Here is an 18,512-nt window from a genome sequence, read left to right on the forward strand (position 1 = left end):
ATGGTCTCCCTATAAATTGACACTTATCTCTCTCTTTCTCTCCCTCTCTCATGAGCGCAACTCTTTCCACATTTTTTTGGATCAAATTTCTAGGTTTGATTGATCGTTAATTTTTGGTCTCCATTCTCTTTAGATTGGGCCATGCATATCTGGTCAGAATTGATGTATTCCGATAACGTGACGCCTCGGCCTCCTCAAGGTGGAGGCGAACCCTCAACCGACACAGACGATGGAGAACCCACAATAGACGACGACTTGATTTCTCAACTTGAAAAACTCTCGATGGACAGTGGCGACTGGAGGAGTCAATCTCTTCCAAATTCACGGCAAGAGATTACCTACAAGATGTGAGTATGTTTAAGAAAGAAAGAAAAATAAAACCCAAGGAATCATAGATTCATGCTTTTCTCTTGCAGTAGCTTTTAATTTATAGATGATTTTGTACTTGTTATCATGTTTGTTATAAAAGGGCAATCATAACGTTAAGCATGCAAGAACGCAAAGGGTTTGTAGCTTAAGTGGTTAAAAGCCTTTACCACAGCACCCGAGCCCTAGGTTTGATTCCCCTTTATAGCACTGAGTTCAATTATGTAGGCATCAATTAAAACTACAGTTTCAGATGTATGATCGCTAGAAGATGATATTCGTTTACTTTCACAAAAATCTGTGTGCATACCTTTAGGCGGGTTTGACAATGGCCACGTGCTAGCCGACATCCAAGGGTGATGCAAGCCATTTAATGAATGCGAATGCCGAGAACATGTGAAATAATGCATGACATGTTCAGCACACAAAGAAGGTTCACCCCGTGTGACTACGTGGGCTAAGAATCCCACACATCCTTTTTGGACATCAGGATTGGGGCATGTCAGGGTTTATACAGAAATGATTGGATTTGTTCATTATGAATTTGCTTATGTACTTCTTAATTCCATGCTTTAATGATAGTCAATAATTTTTGTTAAATGTGTTACACGTAAAGATTTGATACATTGAAGAGTCATCCTTCTGTATCTGGTCACGAGGAATTACAAGAACTCTTGAAAATGGCCGTGACATTTGAGGAAAAGATTTATACTTCTTCCACAAGCCAGGTATTTATCTATGACAAATGTTATTACATACATAACTTACTAGTTTGTGTTTCAACTCTGTTTGCCTTATGCATAGCAATGCATTCGAAGTTTAACATGGATTTCTCTTCATAGTGGGATTATCTACAAAAAATTTCTCTGAGGATGCTTAAAGTGGATACCATGATTCAGAACACAGTGGATAATTCATTACAACCTAATCCTGCTGGTAATAGAAACTTCTGCAACATGCTTTTTGACATGGAGAGAAAATGAATTTGAATTTTAAAAATGCCGTTCTTCTTAATGATCAACTGCCTGAAAGATTGATTTTTAATATCTACACCGGCAGTTAATATTTTTTTTATGATTAAATAGGTGTGAAGTTCTGGGATCAATTTTAGTTTATATGGTTTGTGCAAGAGGCTGAACTAGTGTTCAATTATCGAATGAGGGAAATAAAAGAAAATATTTCATGTTTTTGCAGAGGTTTTTATTCTGCTTGAGCAATGTTCGGAAGGTAAAGCTTTTCTCCATTAATACCCTTATCAGACAAATTTGTATGATTGTATAAAATATTGGGTAAAGTACAAAAAACTACCTCAATTATGGGTCGAACGACACTTTCATACTTCATCTTTTAAAATTGACAATGTCATACCTCATCTTACGAATTTGTGACAATGTCATACCTTCTGTCAGTGACGTGGCTTAGAAAAATTAATAAAATATTAAAAAATTAATTAAATATTAAAAACTAAAATTATAAAATCATTTAACAATTTTTTTTTACATGGGGACCCACCCCTTATCCCCCTCACCTTTCTTCCCTCCTCCCGTTTTCCCCCACCCCAAACCCAGATCCCATCCCCACCCGCTCCCGTCTTCCCTTAACCCACTCCCTAAACTCATCACCTTCAACCTTCTTCCCCACCTGTCTCCCCCAAACTCATCACCCTCACCCTTCTTCCCCATTTCAGTCCCCAATTTTTAATTTACTCAAACAAATCAAATCTTAATTGGAATTTCGCAAATTGGGTGTGCTCTGTTACTACCCCCTTTGACACCTCTGCCTCGTGCATCCATCCTTTTCTTTCTCCCCTGTTCAAATCCCAATTGGAATTTTGCAAACTGGGTGTACGCCGTGACGTCGTATTCATGCGTCCATAGATTGCTGCATCGCAGTAGATGAATTAGAGCATGAAAAGAGCCGGACTCGCCGATCAAGGCATGATTATCAACCCAATTCTTCGCTAAAAGCCTGAGCTTGGACGCTGCATATTGCTTCACGACAAGTGACGGCGATTGGAGGCCGTTGACGCAGATCTTGATCGTCGGCTGAAGATCCTCCGGCGAAATGCTCTCGATGATCTCGGTTGAGAAGTTCTCCTTCTGCAAAAACCCTTGGCATGGTTCCAGTTCTGGCGCAGCCTTAGATAATTCAGAGGTCAACGCGTTTTCCGGCGACGGCAAGCTTGCGAGCCATTTTAATTCTCCCGATATGTCATTGCTACAGGCGGAGAAATCACTGAAGGCTTGGGATAGCTAGAGGTACTCCTCGTCGGAAAACGCAGACTTACTGGCAAAGCTGTGGGTGCGGAGGGCGAGCTCGCCGAGGCGCATGTTGATGACCGAATCGGTCAGGTTCTCGGAGACGAAAGGCTCTCGGCGTGGGTGCAGAGGACGAGGTTTGTGAAGTTTAAGGCTTGGAGCTTGCGGACAATGGCAGAGCCGAAAAGGCTGCTGTTGTAACGTGAAAGGGAGAAAGGGGAGAGAGAGAGGGGAGTAATGGTGGTTCTGGGCACGGAGAGGGAGAGCGAAGTGGGGATGGGATCTGGGTTTGGGGTGGAGGAAAATGGGAGGAAGGAAGAAAGGTGAGGGGGATAAGGGGTGGGTCCCCATGTAAAAAAAATTGTTAAATGATTTTATAATTTTAGTTTTTAATATTTTATTAATTTTTTAAGCCACGTCACTACTTAGATGACAGACAAACTGACGGAAGGTATGACATTGTCACAAATTCGTAAGATGAGATATGACATTGTCAATTTTAAAAGATGAGGTATGAAAGTGTCGTTCGACCCATAGTTGAGGTAGTTTTTTGTACTTTACCCTAAAATATTTTTGCATAACTTGTACCAATCCTAGATTCCCCAGCCCAAGCAAGACTTGCAAATGAGGGTGATTGGCAAGAAGAGGTCTATCAAAAGGTAAGCCACTTTGCCATGCGGACTAAATGGCTAGGGTTAGAAACAAATTAATAGAAGACATGAGATAGTATGAAACAAACTATACTACGGTGTTTGGAAACGTGTATTTGTTTCTAATCATCGTTGGCATTCTGAATTTGATTTGAAGATCAAAGCCATGAAGGAGATGTACTTACCTGAGCTAAGTGAAATGTATTGGAAGATTGCTACTAAACTTCAACCGGTGTGTAACCACTTAATTTTTTTTCCCCTCATAATTTGTTGCTTTACTTTTACAAATTAAGCATTCTTTCCGTTCAAGGTTGTCGTGGGGATGGTTCATGCTAGATCCCTTGTCATGACGGATCGCCGTTTTAATTTCTTCTTATATTGTTGTTCTTTTGCTTACTCATGCCTCTTCTTCTTTCTATTTTCCAGCACGATTCTCTTCCACAACAACCAAAGTCAGAGCGGCTTGAGAAGCTAAAAATGTTCAAAAACATATTGGAGCGCCTCATATCAGTCTTACATATTACCAAGAGTAGCATTTCACCTGGTTTGAAAGACAAGTTGGGTTCATACGAGAATCGGATAATAAATTTTATTGATACAAATAGACCGAGGAAGCAAGGTCCTCCTCTGCAACAAGGGCAGCTCTCGCGACCTCATATGCACTCCATGCAGCAGCCGCAATCTCAAATTAATCAAGTGCAGTCTCGTGAAAATCAAATGAACCCGCAGTTGCAAACAATGAATTTACAAGGTTCTGGTCCTTTTCCACTTTGGCTCATGAAGCTTCTGTTCTTAGATTTCTTATGATGTCTGGACATATATATGTGTGTGTGTGTGTAATATTATTTTGTGTTACAAGAAATACATTTTCAACTGTTTTGGGAAGGATAGTTTTCCATTTTTTTCTCAATGTTCTGTATGCAATGCTTAGTTTTTTCGTCTCTTGTTCAAATTTCTTTTTAGGTGCAAACATTGACACATCTCTCTGTATAATTTGTGGCTTCCCTAGATTGCCGAGCCCAGACCGGACATGCAAACGGGAGTGCTTCGAAAGAGGAGGTCTATCAAAAAGTAAGATGTACTAACTTCTTGTCCATTCGATGGCTTTCAATTACGGTCAGAAATGCACAACTCTTTTCACATCCCAGAAATCTCTCCCCTTCTCGCCTGCGAAGGTTTCCAGCACCACCGACAAGGAGTTCGACGGTCAAATTGGGCTCTTTCTCAGACTGCCGTCATCCCACCCCCATCCCCTCCTCCTTCCTCCTTCCTCTCCCACTGCCAACACCCATCCCCTTCTCCTCCTTCTCCCACCGCCTGCACCTTTCCCCTCTGGTCATCCCACACCATCCCCTCCTTCATCTTCCATCCCCTGCACCTTGCCCCTTTGGTTTCATGGCCGCCGGATTGAATTTAATGGCCAGGATTAATCGATCCATCGGCTCTCGAGTCAAAGCTCCGGAGATAATCTCAGTCCTTCACATACAACAATTTAATATAAAAATACAAATTATTAGGCGTGGGGGTGGGGGTGGGGATAGAGCTACAACAACAACCAGTTTTATCTCACGTTGCATCGGTTCTATAATCTTAGAATACCAATGCGCTCTGTTTTGCGTCAAATCTTCCGTTAGGTTCAAGTACTTCATTTCCTTTCTTAAAGTCTCTTTCCAAGTTTTCCTAGGTTTTCCTCTACTCCTTTTGCCCTGAGCATCCGTCACATAGTCACATCTGGAGCAACTGTAAGTCTTTAGTTCACCTATCCAAACCATTTCAACCAATTTAATTATACTCATGCCAAAATTCCCATTCAAGGGAATTTTGAAGAAAAACATACTAGCTACGATTCCTTGTGGGGCTGCTTTGTCATGCTGTCTGAATTCATGGTTGCATGCACGGGGCTCTTTTCCGTTGGCATTGATGATGTGATGGTGTCGACAAGCATATAGCTGCAACAATGTTCTTTCTAATCATCTTCGTATTTATGACTTTCATTTGCAGATCAAAGTCATGAAGGAAATGTACTTAACCGAACTAAGTGAAATTTATCAGAAATATGCTACTCAACTTCAGCAGGTAAGTAATCAATTCAATATTTTCTTCTCTCATAATTTGTTGCTTGAACTTTTACCAACAAGCGGGCTTTCCATGCTAGGTTATTACGGTGGTGTTCTTTGATAGATTCCACCTGGAGTTTCCTTTTAATTATTGTACCCATGTAGACTGTCTACATGGGAGTGTTACTTCACCACTAGTGCTGATAACATTTCGCAACGAAGTCTTGTTACTCCTTATATTGTCGTTCTTTATCTTACTGATGTCTGTTCTTTCTATTTGCCAGCCCGATTCTCTTCCACAACCACCAAAGCCGGAGCAGCTTGAGAAGCTAAAAATGTTCAAAACCATGTTGGAGCGCCTCATATCAGTCTTACAGATTTCCAAGAATAGGATTTTACCTAGTTTGAAAGGCAAATTGGGTTTATATGAGAAGCAGATGGTAACATTTATTAATATAAATAGACCGAGGACGGAAGTTCCTCCTCTGCAACAAGAGCAGCTCCCCTCACCACATATGCACTACTCCATGCTGCAGCCTCAATCTCAAATTACTCAAGTGCAGTCTCATGAAAATCAAATGAACCCGCAGTCGCAAACAAGGAATTTACAAGGTCCTGTGCCAACAATGCAGCAGAACAATAATATGACAAACTTGCAGGAAAATTCATTGTCTTCTATTTCTGGGGTTTCAAGTTCAACAGCACAGCAGAAGATGATGAATCCATTGCAGCCGAGTACAAAGTTGGATCCAGGACAGGGAAATGCACTGAACTCTTTGCAGCAAGTTCTGTTGGGATCTATCCAGCAAACTCCTGTCAATGTTTCCCAACAAGTGAACATGAATGCCATGTCATCACCGAGTGGGTTTTGTAAGCTGCAGTCAAATATTAACTCCCCTCAGTCAAATTCTGGTATGCTTCAACACCAGCAAATAGAACAGCAGAAACGGCAAAAGCTTCAGAATCAACTGAAGCAACAGTATCAACAGCAAATGCAGCACCAATTGATACAGAACCAGCAGCAGGTACTACAGCAGCAACAGCAGCAGTCACACTCTCATATTACTCACATGCATCTTAAAAATCAAATGAACCAGCACCCTCTGACAACAATGTTGCAGAGCAACCTGGTGTCTGCGGGCTTAAAACGAGATAGGCAGGAAACACTTCAAGCACCATTTCAGGTATCAAAATCCATGCGTCCGTCACAATTTGCAATGGATCAGGCAATGCTGTTATCTCAATCTCAAAGATCCCTAAATGAGGCACTATCAAGTATGTTTCCACTTTTCCCTAACCTTTTCTTTTCAGTTATGCCATTTCCAACGCTGGCCTTTTTGTTCATTTCTTACATGCGCCTGTCTGACGTACGTATGGTTGTAGACCCTTTGGAAAGTAGTCCAATTTTGGAATGTTATCTTCTCCAAATGGGACTTTTGGTATTAAACTACACGGATCTGCATTCAAATTAGTTAGCAGAATGATTAGGTTGGTATCATGCCAATTTGGGAGCAAAATCTTATCTGAGCTGTCTTTCGTTTCTTTGGATTGTATAAAAGATGGCTCTGAATTCTTTTAGTTTTCTTCAGTTGGTTTGTAGATAAGGCATTCTCAGCGGAGCCCTATTATTAAGCTACTTCAAGCGTTTTGTTGTCGTTCACTTCAAGCGTTCTCGTCCCACTTTTGCTTGTGTAGCTTCTAGTTTGTTCTCAAATTTCTCATGTTATTTGGATAGATGTTTATATCTTTTATCTACCGTTTGGTCATATGATAGTTTTCCATGTTTCTTTATCTAATCTGCATCATACGCTTTTTTCTCATCTATAATGCTCAATATCAAGTTTCGTGCAATCTTGTATGCAAATATTGAAATTTGATGTGTATGTCTGTATATTTTATTTTGTAGCATCTCGAATTGCTCGATTGCATTCTGCAAATCAGTTGAACCCAGTGCAGTTGCAGTCAATGCAGTTTCAAGGTCCTATGGCCATGATGCAGCAAAGCGATATGACTAACTTGCAGAAGTTTTCAGTGTCTTCTTTAGCTGGGCTGCAGTCAATGCAGTTTCAAGGTCCTCTGCCGACGATGCAACAAAACAATATGACTAGCCTGCAGAAAAATTCAGATTTAAAGCAATCGGGTATTCTTCATAATTGTTTTTAGCTACATGTTTAACTGTTTAGGGAAATATAGTTTTCCATTTTTATTTATCAAATGTTTCTAATTTGTGGCATCTCTAGATTCCACAGCGAAGACCGGAGATGCAACTGAGGGTGATGTGCCAGAGGAGGTCTATAAAAAAGTAAGATGTCCTTGTTTGATCTCCATTCAATCGTGATTTTAAGCTACTAACCATCGGTTGGGAAGTTAATGTAAAATCTTGCTTCATTATGTACACATGATTTTCACCCATTCTGAATTCATGCGTGGTGGTATGCATGATCTCTTTTCTGTCGGCATTTTTTTTCTTGAAATTTGAAGCATTAAAATGAAAAACTGTAATTGGATGCACGAGCGACCATGCAGCTGCAACAATGTTCTTTCTAATCATCTTCGTATTGCGGATTTTCATTTGCAGATCGAAGTCATGACAGCAATGTACTTATCCGACCTACGTGAAATGTATCAGAAAATTGCTACCCAAATTCAGCAGGTATGTAATTACTTCATGTTAATCCCTCATAAAACTTGTTGCTCAACTATTACTTAAGTAACATTCCCTTCAAGCTTATAGATATGGTTTAGGATATATCCCTTAAACTGAATAAATGGTATTGTTAATCCACCAACAATGCCAGTAAAATTATCTTGCTACTTGTTATCCGTTATTCTTTCTCTTTGACAGCACGATTCTCTTCCGGAAAAACCAAACTCGGAGCAGACTGAGAAGCTGAAACTGTCGAAGACCATGTTGGAGCGTCTCATATCAGTCTTAGAGAGTTCCGAATGTAGTATGTCACCTGGTAAAGTTGTGTCCTCTTTTTCTGGGCTTTCAATAGCACAGCAGACCAATCCCAATTAAACTTTTCTATAGCGTGGTCTTGTGTATTATCCAAATGCCATGTATCATGTACGCGAGGCTGGGAAGTTGAGTCGTAGCTTCTGTTTGGATGGTTTTGGAAGTTTTGTATGGATATACTGTGAGGTTTATGTTGGATACCTAATTGGACTTGACTAACATTATAGGTATACAAATCTATGTTGCCAATATGTTACAAACTGACTAAAGAGTTGTAAGCGTGTAAAACTACTTCCTAAAAGTAAGGATGCATGGATAACATGCAGCAAGTGCTTATCCATTACTTGGTGAAAACTGCCTTCAGTAAACTTGGATATTAGACTTGGATCCAATCTATCTTCCTTTCATCATCATCTGCTGCAATTGCAGCAGAGTTTTGTTCACAGATACTTTACACACGCATGCAAATAAACAAAACAACTGAAAGTTGCATCCTTGCTGTTTATGAGTCATCTGTCAGTAAACACATGCAGTGGCCTTGCTGTCCACTAAGCATAATCATACATGCTTAACGTGGGAACCATATTCCACTCTGAAAAGCACAATGCACTGCATGTGGATCATCATGACATGGAGTGGATGAAGCAGCAGATTGACTTGGGTTAACACTATCAACTGCAGTAACTGATTTCCACGATAGATGGAAATCAGATGAAATCTGTGTATATATATAATCCAATTCCCTACTTGTGAAGTGTAGTTCTGAGATTAAGGGTTCTATCACCTTTGGAACATAAGGTCTTAAACAAGTAGAAGAATTGCATTTCAACAAAGAAGGATGACTGCTCCAGGTATCATATATAAACTGCAATAAATGTAATCTGGGATACTTGTTATATATCATGTTTTATAATTATATCAGTTTCCTACATTTGGTATCAGAGCCTAATAACAAGTCCCAGATTCGTTTTACTGCTTTATTATCATGTTGATAAATGTATGATGATATATTTGAAATGTATTTTATATATCTCTCGAGTAGTGCAGTACCTGATGCACTTCTGATATTCATCAAAGTGAATATTGTTATTGTGTTTTGTGGCTATGAAGGGGTCTTAAAAGATTCATAGCATGTTCATATATTTCTCAAAAGGGAAATATATATAAATTGCATAAAGGTTAATAAATTGTATGAATCATTCCCTATAAAAGTTTGCAATTGTCTAGTCCAAAGACTTGATGTATCATTGCGATTGTGGAACATTATGGCCAATATATGCAATATGGAAGGCAGTTTATGATTTTCACTCAAAAAAAAAAAAAAAAAAAAAGTGCGATGTAAACTTGCAGCAGTAACTGCATACTCTTATTTGTAACTAACATTTCTATGACTGCTCCAGCGAATTCGTCTACTCTCAGTCTCTCATCTGTCGAACCATTAAGTGGTGGCAATTTCAAGAAATGGAAGCAAGATATAGAGATCTTGCTGGGACTAATGGATCTCGATCTTGCACTTCGTGAGGATGAACCTGCTGCGCTGACAGGTGCCTCAACTGCTGAACAAAGGCACAAGCATGAGAAATGGGAGAAGGCTAACAGGATGTCACTAATGGTTATGAAAAGAACCATGAGCGATACTGTTAGAGGTGGTGTTACTGGATGTGATAAGGCGAGAGATTTTCTTGATGCCATTGGAGCAAAATTCAAGGAATCAGAGAAGGCTGAAATGGGAGAATTGATGACAACACTTACATCTCTGAAGTTTGATGAAGGAAAGGGTGTTAGAGAGCATATTCTGAAGTTGGTGAATACTGCAGCCAAACTGAAGGACTTGGACGTTCCAGTTGATGAGGCTTTTGTGGTCCACATGGCACTGACTTCTCTGCCTTCGAGTTATGATCAGTTGAAGGTTACTTACAGTACTCAGAAAGAGAAATGGTCCATGGATGAACTGATTTCAATTGCTGCTCAAGAAGAATGCAGGCTTAGGCGCAATGTCAATCATGCTGCAGTAAACTTTGTGCATGCTGACAAAGGGAAGAAACCATTTTTTCGTTCTGGTAAGGCTCCTAAACTGACCTCCAATAATAGTGCTGTCATGAATGCATCCTCCTCCAAAGGACCTGAGAATTATAAGGATATAATGGACAACATAAGGTGCTATTTTTGCAAACGAACTGGTCACATGAAAAGGGATTGTGAGAAACTCAAAGATCTGAAAACTAAGAAAGGTATTTTAGTCAAAATTTTTGTGTGTTTTGAATCTAATCTTGTTGAAATCCCTCCAAATTCTTGGTGGTTTGACACTGGTTGTTCGGTTCATATCACCAATTCGTTGCAGGGTTTCACAAGAAGATATTCAACAACAAGAAATGAAGAATTTCAAGTCTATGTTGGCAATGGGAATAAAGTGGCTGTGGAAGCAATAGGCGACCTCAAGCTCAAGCTGTCTAGTGGTTTTGTTTTAGATTTAGTTGATGTTTTATATGTACCTTCACTTAGAAGGAATTTACTTTCAGTTTCGAAACTTGTAAAAACTGGCTTTGCTTTCGATGGAGACAATGAAAGTGTCAGGATTTACATGAAGAATAATCCAAGAGTTGTACTTGGAGTCTGTTTTCTAGTTAATGAATTATGGCAAGTGCTTTGTTCGGTTTGCAATGAAAGTATTTGTTTTAATACTGAATCATTTACATCAACTAAAAGGCTTGTTTTGAATGAAAAATCTTCCATGCTTTGGCATAGGAGATTAGGGCACATATCCAAAGCACGAATGGATCGCATGATTAAGGACAAAATTTTGCCTGCTTTGGATTTCTCAAATTTCGAAAACTGCATTGAGTGTTTTAAGGGGAAGATGACTAAAACTACAAAAAAGACTTCAATTCGAAGTCAAAAACTATTAGAGATTATCCACTCTGATGTTTGTGGACCTTTCCCAACTAAAACAATTTGTGGAAACATTTATTTCGTGACTTTTATTGATGACTATTCAAGGTTTTCATACTTGTATTTGATCTCAGAAAAATCTTCAGTGTTGAATTGTTTCAAATTATTTAAAACTGAAGTAGAAAAACAGTTGGAGTTGTCCATTAAAATTCTAAGGTCCGATAGGGGAGGTGAATACTATGGCAGGTACACTGAGGCAGGTCAATCTAAGGGGCCTTTGGCTCTATACTTGGAGGAGTGTGGTATTCAAGCAGAGTACACTACCCCAGGCACGCCACAACAAAATGGCGTGGCTGAACGGAGAAATAGAACTCTGATTGAAATGGTAAGAAGCATGATGAGTTGTTCAACACTTCCACAGTTTTTATGGGGTGAAGCCGTGAAAATGTCGAGCTACATACTGAACCGAGTTCCAAGCAAATCAGTTTGCAAAACTCCTTTTGAATTGTGGGCAGGGAGAAAGCCAAGTTTGAATCACATGCATGTTTGGGGTTGTAATGCGGAAGCTAGGATGTATAACCCTACTGAGAAGAAATTGGATTCAAGGACAGTTTCATGTCACTTCGTGGGGTTTCCTGATAAATCAAAGGGTTATAGATTTTATGCGTCAAATCTCCCAAACAGAATTTTTGAAACTAATGCTGCCAAGTTTATTGAAGAAACGGAAGCATCGAGTAATTTTCAGGCAGCAACAGTTTTGGAATTTGAAGAGCAAGGTGATATATTTGAGGGCAAAAGCTACGGGGAGTCTATTGTTTCACAGCCATCTGAGGTGGAGTTTCAAGTTGAAGATTTTAATTTGCAAGCTGGTATACCCATTGCAAATGTTGACTCATCCATTGCAAATGTTAATGCAACCGCAACTCCATCGCATGCATCAACTAGTCAACCAATGCAAGTATCTGTGAATCAAAGAAGGGTAATGCCGCAAAGAGTTAGGAGGTCAGCAATACCTAATGATTACTTTGTGTACCTTGAAGAAGTGGAACTAAATGAAGGCATATCAGATGAACCTGTTACTTATTAAGAAGCTATGAGTAGTTTGCAATTTGAATTGTGGCAGGAAGCAATGAGTGATGAACTGAAATCCATGCAAACAAACAACGTTTGGACTTTAGTTCATGCACCAGATGATATCAAGGTAGTGGGGTGTAAATGGGTGTTTAAAACTAAAAAGGATTCGAATGGAAGAATTGAAAGGCACAAAGCCAGGCTGGTGGCTAAGGGCTATACACAAACTGAGGGAGTAGACTACTCAGAAACGTTTTCTCCGGTATCGACTAAAGATTCACTTCGGATTGTGTTGGCTCTTGTGGCTCATTACAACCTTGAACTGCACCAGATGGATGTAAAGGCAGCCTTCTTGAATGGTGATTTGGAGGAAGATATTTATATGGAACAACCTGTTGGTTTCATTAAAGAAGGCGAGGAGAACATGGTTTGTAAGTTGAACAAATCGTTGTACGGTCTAAAACAAGCCTCGAGACAATGGTTCTTGAAATTTGATGAAAAGGTAACTTCTTTTGGGTTTTGTGAGAATAAGATTGATGATTGTATTTATCTCAAGGTCATTGGATCAAGATTCATTTTGCTTGTGCTTTATGTAGATGATATTCTCTTGGCAAGCAATGATCTTAATCTTGTGCTTGAAACTAAGAGATTATTGTCTAAGACCTTTGAGATGAAGGATATGGGAAATGCATCATATGTGCTTGGTATAGAGATCAAAAGAGATAGGGCTCGAGGTTTGTTGGGACTTTCACAAAAGTCGTACATTGAAAAAGTGTTGCACAGATTCAATATGCAAACTTGTGCTAATGGGGAAGTACCAATGGGAAAGGGAGACAGGTTGAATAAGTCTCAATGTCCGAGGAATGAAATTGAGAGACAAAGCATGGTCAATAAGCCTTATGCGTCTCTAGTAGGTAGCTTGATGTATGCACAGGTCTGCACTAGACCTGATTTGGCATTTGCCATCAGTGTGTTGGGAAGATATCAGTCGTACCCCGGTGAACAACATTGGGTTGCAGCCAAGAAAGTGTTAAGATACTTGCAAAGGACAAAATCCTTTATGTTGGTTTACAAGAAAGTAGAGAACTTGGAACTAGTTGGCTACACAGATGCTGACTTTGCAGGTTGTGTGGATGACAGGAGATCCACGAGTGGCTACTTGTTTTTCTTGGCAGGAGCAGCTGTATCATGGAAAAGTGCTAAACAAAAGGCGTTAGCCACATCAACTATGGAGGCCGAGTTCATAGCATGTTTTGAAGCTACCAAGAGAGGTTTGTGGTTAAGAAATTTAATCAGCTGCATGGCTATTGTTGATTCAATTTCGAGACCACTAACCATATACTGCGATAACAAAGCTGCAGTATTTTTCTCTAAGAATAACAAGAAGTCTGAGGCAACAAGGTTGATGGACATCAAATATCTATCAGTGAAAGAACATGTGAGGAAGGGTGAAATCATGATTGAGCATATTGAATCAAATTCAATGATAGCTGACCCTTTGACTAAGCCATTGGCAGTAGGAGTATTCAAGGATCATGTCTCTAAGATGGGAGTGCTTGAATCTCTAGAATCTGCTGAAGTGTGGGAGTAAGAAAAACTTGATGTAAGTCACATGTATATTTCAAATATGTCTTCGAATGTTATTTATGTTGTTCACTATCAAGACCTACTGAATCATATGCACTTGTTGAGCCTATTGGTTGTCTGAGTTGCTGACTGTATGCATGCATATGTCTATTCTAGTGTCTTGATGATTGGACATGAATAATTCGAGGGATGCAATTCGATGAATGCATCAGGATCTTCCAAAGTTGATCCATGAAATGACTGTTTTGGATGAATGAAGGAATACAAATTCATTGAAAAGTCTAAAGTTTCTTTCTACATATTAGTTTTAAATATTTGTGGTTTCAGGGTGCTTGTGTTGTATATAAACACATGATTTTCTGGAGTTCAAATATTTAAATTAATTATGGTAGTTGAAAGGAAGTTAGTATGCGTGAAACTTGATGTGATCACATGAGGTATCAGTGTTGTGAAGGGCATGACTTTGATTATAATGTTTAGTCTGTGTCCATGTGGGAGAATGTTGGATACCTAATTGGACTTGACTAACATTATAGGTATACAAATCTATGTTGCCAATATGTTACAAACTGACTAAAGAGTTGTAAGCGTGTAAAACTACTTCCTAAAAGTAAGGATGCATGGATAACATGCAGCAAGTGCTTATCCATTACTTGGTGAAAACTGCCTTCAGTAAACTTGGATATTAGACTTGGATCCAATCTATCTTCCTTTCATCATCATCTGCTGCAATTGCAGCAGAGTTTTGTTCACAGATACTTTACACACGCATGCAAATAAACAAAACAACTGAAAGTTGCATCCTTGCTGTTTATGAGTCATCTGTCAGTAAACACATGCAGTGGCCTTGCTGTCCACTAAGCATAATCATACATGTTTAACGTGGGAACCATATTCCACTCTGAAAAGCACAATGCACTGCATGTGGATCATCATGACATGGAGTGGATGAAGCAGCAGATTGACTTGGGTTAACACTATCAACTGCAGTAACTGATTTCCACGATAGATGGAAATCAGATGAAATCTGTGTATATATATAATCCAATTCCCTACTTGTGAAGTGTAGTTCTGAGATTAAGGGTTCTATCACCTTTGGAACATAAGGTCTTAAACAAGTAGAAGAATTGCATTTCAACAAAGAAGGATGACTGCTCCAGGTATCATATATAAACTGCAATAAATGTAATCTGGGATACTTGTTATATATCATGTTTTATAATTATATCAGTTTCCTACAGTTTAAACTTGAGAGTTTTCTTAATTAATTATTCATCACAATTATATGCGTTATGTTATTTTCTTGATCCCCTATCCATCGTACAATCATAGTCTATGATTCATAGAGAGCTACAACTCCGGTATACTACCGTAGCATATTTCGGATGAATTATGTAATGTCATGTTGCAAAACTAAAGCATATGGTGTCGCGTTATTCGATTAGATTGGTACGTTGGCGTATCGAGAGTGTAGGGTAATGTGCATTACCGCTCAATCAAACACAAACCAACGCTGGTCAAGCCGCCCAATGACTCAAATGCCTTGTTGTAAGTTGCTTGCCATGTAGGTTTACATGGCAAGGTATAAATGTTCTAATATTTAAACTTTTTCTATGGCTTGCGACCTAAAGTGAGAATTTGTCTTGGTCAAATTCTAGTTAAGTCTTTAGTTTGTTAGTTTTTGTTTTTTTTTCTTTCTTGAGAACAAGTAAAGAGTTAAGGGAAGGATGAGAATTCAAAACCATTACAATAATTTATGGAAGGGAGAGTCTCGAACGCGGGACGCATGAGTGAAAACTAACGCCCTATCCACTAGGATATTGGACCACATGTATTTTGTAAGAATTTTGATACTTTTAACTTCACTTTTATGTAGGACTTAGGAATCTATTTTGAGCAAAAAGTGATCAATATGACTAGAAGATTAGTAAACTAGCAGATTCTCCATATTAGAGTAGGAGATTGTTTCCTAGTTTATGTTAAGGGATTTATTTAGACCTTTTGTAAGAAGGATTTGTATTAGTATAATAAATAAGATAGCCGGGCCTAGGAATTCTCTACGCGACTTTCCTCCAAAGCTTTGGGATTTTCAGGCTTTGGGATTTCGAATATGGCAAAGCGCTTCGAGGACCCCAGTTCTCGCCGTCGTCGGACAAGAAGGTAACTCACTTTCTCTCTCTCTCTGGGTACGAATTAGGGTGTATTTTTTAATTTTTTTAATGAATTTAGGATATTCAATCAGGATTTTAACTGATTCTTTGAAGTTCAAGAGATATTCAATTAGAGTTTTAAGTTAGTTTATTAAAATTCTTAGAAATTTGGGTGTATTCAATTAGGATTTTAAAGAAATTTATCACATTTCAGTTGTATTCAATTAGAAGTTGATTTTAAAGAATTTGATAAAGTTGAGGAATTAAAGAGAATTAGAAAGATTTAGTAGTTTATTTTAAGTATCCACAAATCGAAAGAATTAAATCAAAATTTTATATGAAATATCTACAAATCAATTAAACTCTATAAAAATTCATGGATTTATAAGTCTCTCAATTGAATACCCCCCTAAACTTGCTAAAATTTGTTAGCAGTTAGTAGTTACCCGGCCGAGAGGTGATTGGAAAACTTGAATAATTTTGTGTTGTTTGTTTCAGTTGGTTGGAGCCGGGAGGTGATTGGAAAACTTGAATAATTTTGTGTTGTTTGTTTCGGTTGGTTGGATGCTGTTGGTGGTGGTGCTATGGGCGGATTTCGTCACTCGGAACGGTTAGCACTGTTGTGCCTTGGCCCGTTCGTTAGTGCGGAACCGAGATTCAGATTACAACCTCACCAAAATCACACACAGTTGAACAAAATAAAATACAAGAAATAAAGACACAGAGAAATTTACGAGGTTCGGCAAAAACCTGCCTACGTCCTCAGAGAGATATTGCTCTTCACTATGAGAAAAACAGTACAAGTATACACATGAGTTAAATCGACATAACCCAATCCCATATCCCTTGTACACCCACTCACAGAATTTTCCCAAGAGCCTCACTCTACCCCAAAAGTTCTTTCACAAGAGATCTTTCACTCTAGCTCTCTTGATTTCTCTCAACCCATGTTCAACCTTTTCCATGGGAGAGCCGAATGCTCTCCCCCTTGGATGCTCTCTTTCACTCTTCCTTGCTCTCTTAAACAACCCTCTCTCTCTACAACTCTCCCTATAAACCGAAAAAGAGCTCTCACGGGTGTTGAAGACAACCAAACTTTTCCCTTTTACTTTTCCCTTTTTTCTTCCCCAAAACAAGGAAATGTGTTCCAACTTTCTTTCTTTAGCCGAAAGTTATTTTGGACATTTGTCCACTTGGCCACAAACTCCAACAAGCACAGCATTATGGGGCTGATGCTGCTCGAGGCATCTCATATACGGCCAGCGACGTCAACAAGTACAGGACGAAGCGGAGGAAAATAACTGCTAAAGGCCCGTCTGAAAAGCAGGATCTCCGGTCTGAAACGCAGGACCTCAAGAGGGAAATTACTACTGATGGCACCGCTTACGCGGTAGGCAAAGTCGAGGAGCATACTGATGTAGGCAGCACGTCTGAAACGCAGGACCTCAATACTGATGTCACTTCTTATACGCCCCAAGGCAGCATGCCTGAAACGCAGCACTTAAATACTGACGATACCTCTTATACGGTCGAGGAGTATAGGCAACGGAGGGGAATGACTGTTGAAGGCTGTGGTGATATTCCAAAACCCATCAGGACTTTCGATGACACTCGATTTCCAGGTACCTACTTTTTAGTTTCTATCTTGTTTTAAACAAGTTAACTTGTTATGTAATAAAATATAACAAATATATATACACATACATACATATATACATATATATATATATATATATATATTTCCACTTGAATGTGTACCTATATCTATTGAACTGATAATTTCCCTTGAGCATCATAGAAAATGTTACACAACAATTTTCAAAAGCTGGATTTGCTAGGCCTACACCAATTCAAGCTCAAGTATGGCCAATGGCTTTGGAGGGCCGTGACCTCATTGGTATTGCTCAACCAGGATCCGGGAAGAAGCTGGCGTATCTGATGCCTGCAATTGTCCATATAAACTCCCAGCCAAAACTATGTGAGTTTATATATGTTAGTTATCCTTAAGATAATCCCATCCTAGCTCTTTTAATCATGTATATTTGTGTTATATTGATCATAGGCAATAAGTTTTTCCATTTTATAACTTTCCTTCAGCTCGTGGTGGAGATGGCCCAAGAGTATTGATTTTAGCTCCAACGGAGCGACTCGGTGAAGAAATCCAACAAGAGTATGCTAAATTTTGTGCAGCTTCCAACATTAAAGTCTTATTAAGCTGGAAACTGTCTTCTCCTAAAAAAAGTAGTAAGTGCTGGTGGCAAACTACATTTTACCGTCTATTGTTATTATTGTGCTACTGCAATGGAATATCATGTATCAGATATTATCTACTTGATATTCTGTTATAGGCCTTGTTTATGGTAACATGTACTTTTTTGTAGGTGGTGATTTTAAGGGAGACTTCTTGTTTGAGTATATGTATATTTATTCTTCTTTTTTATTGCAATTAATATTTTGGCTCAGGAGGTGGGATTCTAATCGCCACACCTAGGACCTTGCATTTTGCGTTAGAGGATGGTTATACT

The 18,512-nt window shown here is 39.0% G+C and overlaps 2 protein-coding genes across 2 annotated transcripts in view; both read left to right on the forward strand.

Moving 5' to 3' along the window:
* Positions 1–99: 99 nt before the first annotated feature.
* LOC137715610 (uncharacterized) lies at positions 100–8,495 on the forward strand. The gene is made up of 14 exons (XM_088691712.1): positions 100–347; positions 983–1,094; positions 1,209–1,302; positions 1,561–1,593; positions 3,222–3,283; positions 3,432–3,506; positions 3,701–4,023; positions 4,273–4,345; positions 5,276–5,350; positions 5,616–6,606; positions 7,238–7,471; positions 7,572–7,633; positions 7,910–7,984; positions 8,177–8,495. The coding sequence occupies exons 1-14, from the start codon at positions 142–144 to the stop codon at positions 8,351–8,353; spliced, it is 2,592 nt and encodes an 863-aa protein (XP_088547838.1). The 5' UTR covers positions 100–141; the 3' UTR covers positions 8,354–8,495.
* Positions 8,496–15,088: 6,593 nt separating this feature from the next.
* LOC137715606 (DEAD-box ATP-dependent RNA helicase 20-like) overlaps positions 15,089–18,512 on the forward strand; it is an 8,715-nt gene continuing 5,291 nt past the window's right edge. The window contains exons 1-5 of the mRNA XM_088691710.1: positions 15,089–16,444; positions 16,503–17,609; positions 17,786–17,965; positions 18,085–18,231; positions 18,451–18,512. The exon at positions 18,451–18,512 is cut by the window's right edge and continues 102 nt beyond it. Of these exons, the coding sequence (XP_088547836.1) occupies positions 17,471–17,609; positions 17,786–17,965; positions 18,085–18,231; positions 18,451–18,512 (528 nt within the window). The 5' untranslated portion in view covers positions 15,089–16,444; positions 16,503–17,470. The remainder of the gene's footprint in view (positions 16,445–16,502; positions 17,610–17,785; positions 17,966–18,084; positions 18,232–18,450) is intronic.

Source organism: Pyrus communis, chromosome 3 (genome assembly GCF_041283825.1).
Source record: "Pyrus communis isolate YQ-2024b chromosome 3, ASM4128382v1, whole genome shotgun sequence".
In the NCBI taxonomy this organism is placed as follows: Eukaryota; Viridiplantae; Streptophyta; class Magnoliopsida; order Rosales; family Rosaceae; genus Pyrus; species Pyrus communis.

Excerpts from the sequence above, each read along its gene's own strand:
- LOC137715610 (XM_088691712.1), top strand. The coding sequence starts at position 142 with ATGCATATCTGGTCAGAATTGATGTATTCCGATAACGTGACGCCTCGG. Across the intron at positions 1,303-1,560 it reads ATTACAACCTAATCCTGCTG|AGGTTTTTATTCTGCTTGAG; the intron begins GTAATAGAAACT and ends ATGTTTTTGCAG. Across the intron at positions 7,985-8,176 it reads TTGCTACCCAAATTCAGCAG|CACGATTCTCTTCCGGAAAA; the intron begins GTATGTAATTAC and ends TCTCTTTGACAG.